General features: G+C 51.5%; 1 protein-coding gene across 1 annotated transcript; it reads left to right on the forward strand.

The window, feature by feature from the left end:
* The first annotated feature begins 247 nt into the window (after window positions 1–247).
* On the forward strand, window positions 248–988 carry MOBP (myelin associated oligodendrocyte basic protein). Its single transcript, XM_034989045.1, has 2 exons — window positions 248–453; window positions 739–988. The coding sequence occupies exons 1-2, from the start codon at window positions 248–250 to the stop codon at window positions 986–988; spliced, it is 456 nt and encodes a 151-aa protein (XP_034844936.1).
* The last annotated feature ends 452 nt before the right edge of the window (window positions 989–1440 follow it).

Raw genomic sequence — 1440 nt, forward strand, 5'->3', positions numbered from 1 at the left:
AAGTGTCCATTTTCAGAAAACATGATTTAAAAATATGCAAATAAAAATTAATGAACACTTAATTTAGTTCCTTTCCATAGAATTGGGCAAGAAGTTGATCTTCCAGATTCAGGGTATAGGACAAGGCTGGATGTTAATACTGGACTATGGGAATAGCAGGGAGTAGGCTTCTTGAGTAGAAAGCTCCCTGCCTGATGTGCTGTTTTATGTCTCCCCACCACTCCTTGCTTCAATGATTTCTAGTGAGATGAGTCAGAAAACGACTAAGGAGGGCCCCAGACTCTCCAAGAACCAAAAGTTTTCAGAACACTTCAGCATACATTGCTGCCCACCATTCACCTTCCTCAACTCGAAGCGTGAGATCGTGGATCGGAAATACAGCATCTGTAAAAGTGGCTGCTTCTACCAGAAGAAAGAAGAGGACTGGATCTGCTGTGCCTGCCAGAAGACCAGGTAAGTGGTCTGCACTGCCCACTCGGCACCTGGCTGGGCACTGGCCTGCAGTCTCTCAGCAACATGCCCCCCTCCTGTTCCACTCTGGTGATTTCTGGGCTGCTCTTCCCCCAGTGCCCTGCAGTCTACTCCCTGTTAGGTTCTGCCACTGGAAGGTACTGGAGGGCTATCGGAAGGTGGGAGGGGGAGCAGGGCCTGCCTCCCTGTTTCCAGCTCCTGTCAGTATCCCTTAAGCAGCAGAAAAGAGCCATGGCTCCAGCCTCCAGCTTCTTTTGGCCCCCTCAGACGCCGTGCAACGTCCCCTCAGAAGCCCAAGCATCAGCCTGCTGCACCCCCCGCGGTGGTCAGAGCACCAGCCAAGCCACGGTCCCCTCCGAGGTCCGAGCGTCAACCACGCCCCCGCCCAGAGGTCCGACCACCACCAGCCAAGCAGCGCCCCCCTCAGAAGTCCAAGCAGCAGCCGCGCAGCAGCCCCCAGAGAGGGCCAGGCACCAGCCGTGGGGGGTCCCCCATCAAAGCTTCTAGGTTCTGGTAACACCATCTCTTCCCTTTTGTTCCCCCAGCCCTAAGGTTAGTAGCTGCCTCCTGTGTTTACTAACATCTCGTTTACCTCAATAGTCCTCTCTTGGCCTTACCAAACCTGTGTCAATTCCTTGCATTAAATCCCCTCGTATGAAATACCTAGTGTGGCTTGTATTTTCCTCATAGAGCTGCCCGAACAGTACTTCAGATGGCAGTATCCATTGCTTCTTTTGTCTAGGCGGACTGCAATTGATTAATTTATCAACTCAGAGTATCCACCCCAGTAACAGATTGTGAGACTGAGGCCCTCCGTCACTGTGCCTCAGAGAGAGGAGGAAGGGTGACTCTAGGGATATTTGTGCATGTGTAAAAATGGAGAGGTTCAGCCAGTTCATTCATCCATCCTCCTGACAGACTTCGTCTGATGTTAATCTCAGTGACAAGATCATTCCTTCATTTATTCAG

This window comes from Mirounga leonina, unplaced genomic scaffold (genome assembly GCF_011800145.1).
Source record: "Mirounga leonina isolate KUSES-001 unplaced genomic scaffold, KU_Mleo_1.0 Mir_115, whole genome shotgun sequence".
Taxonomy (NCBI): domain Eukaryota; kingdom Metazoa; phylum Chordata; class Mammalia; order Carnivora; family Phocidae; genus Mirounga; species Mirounga leonina.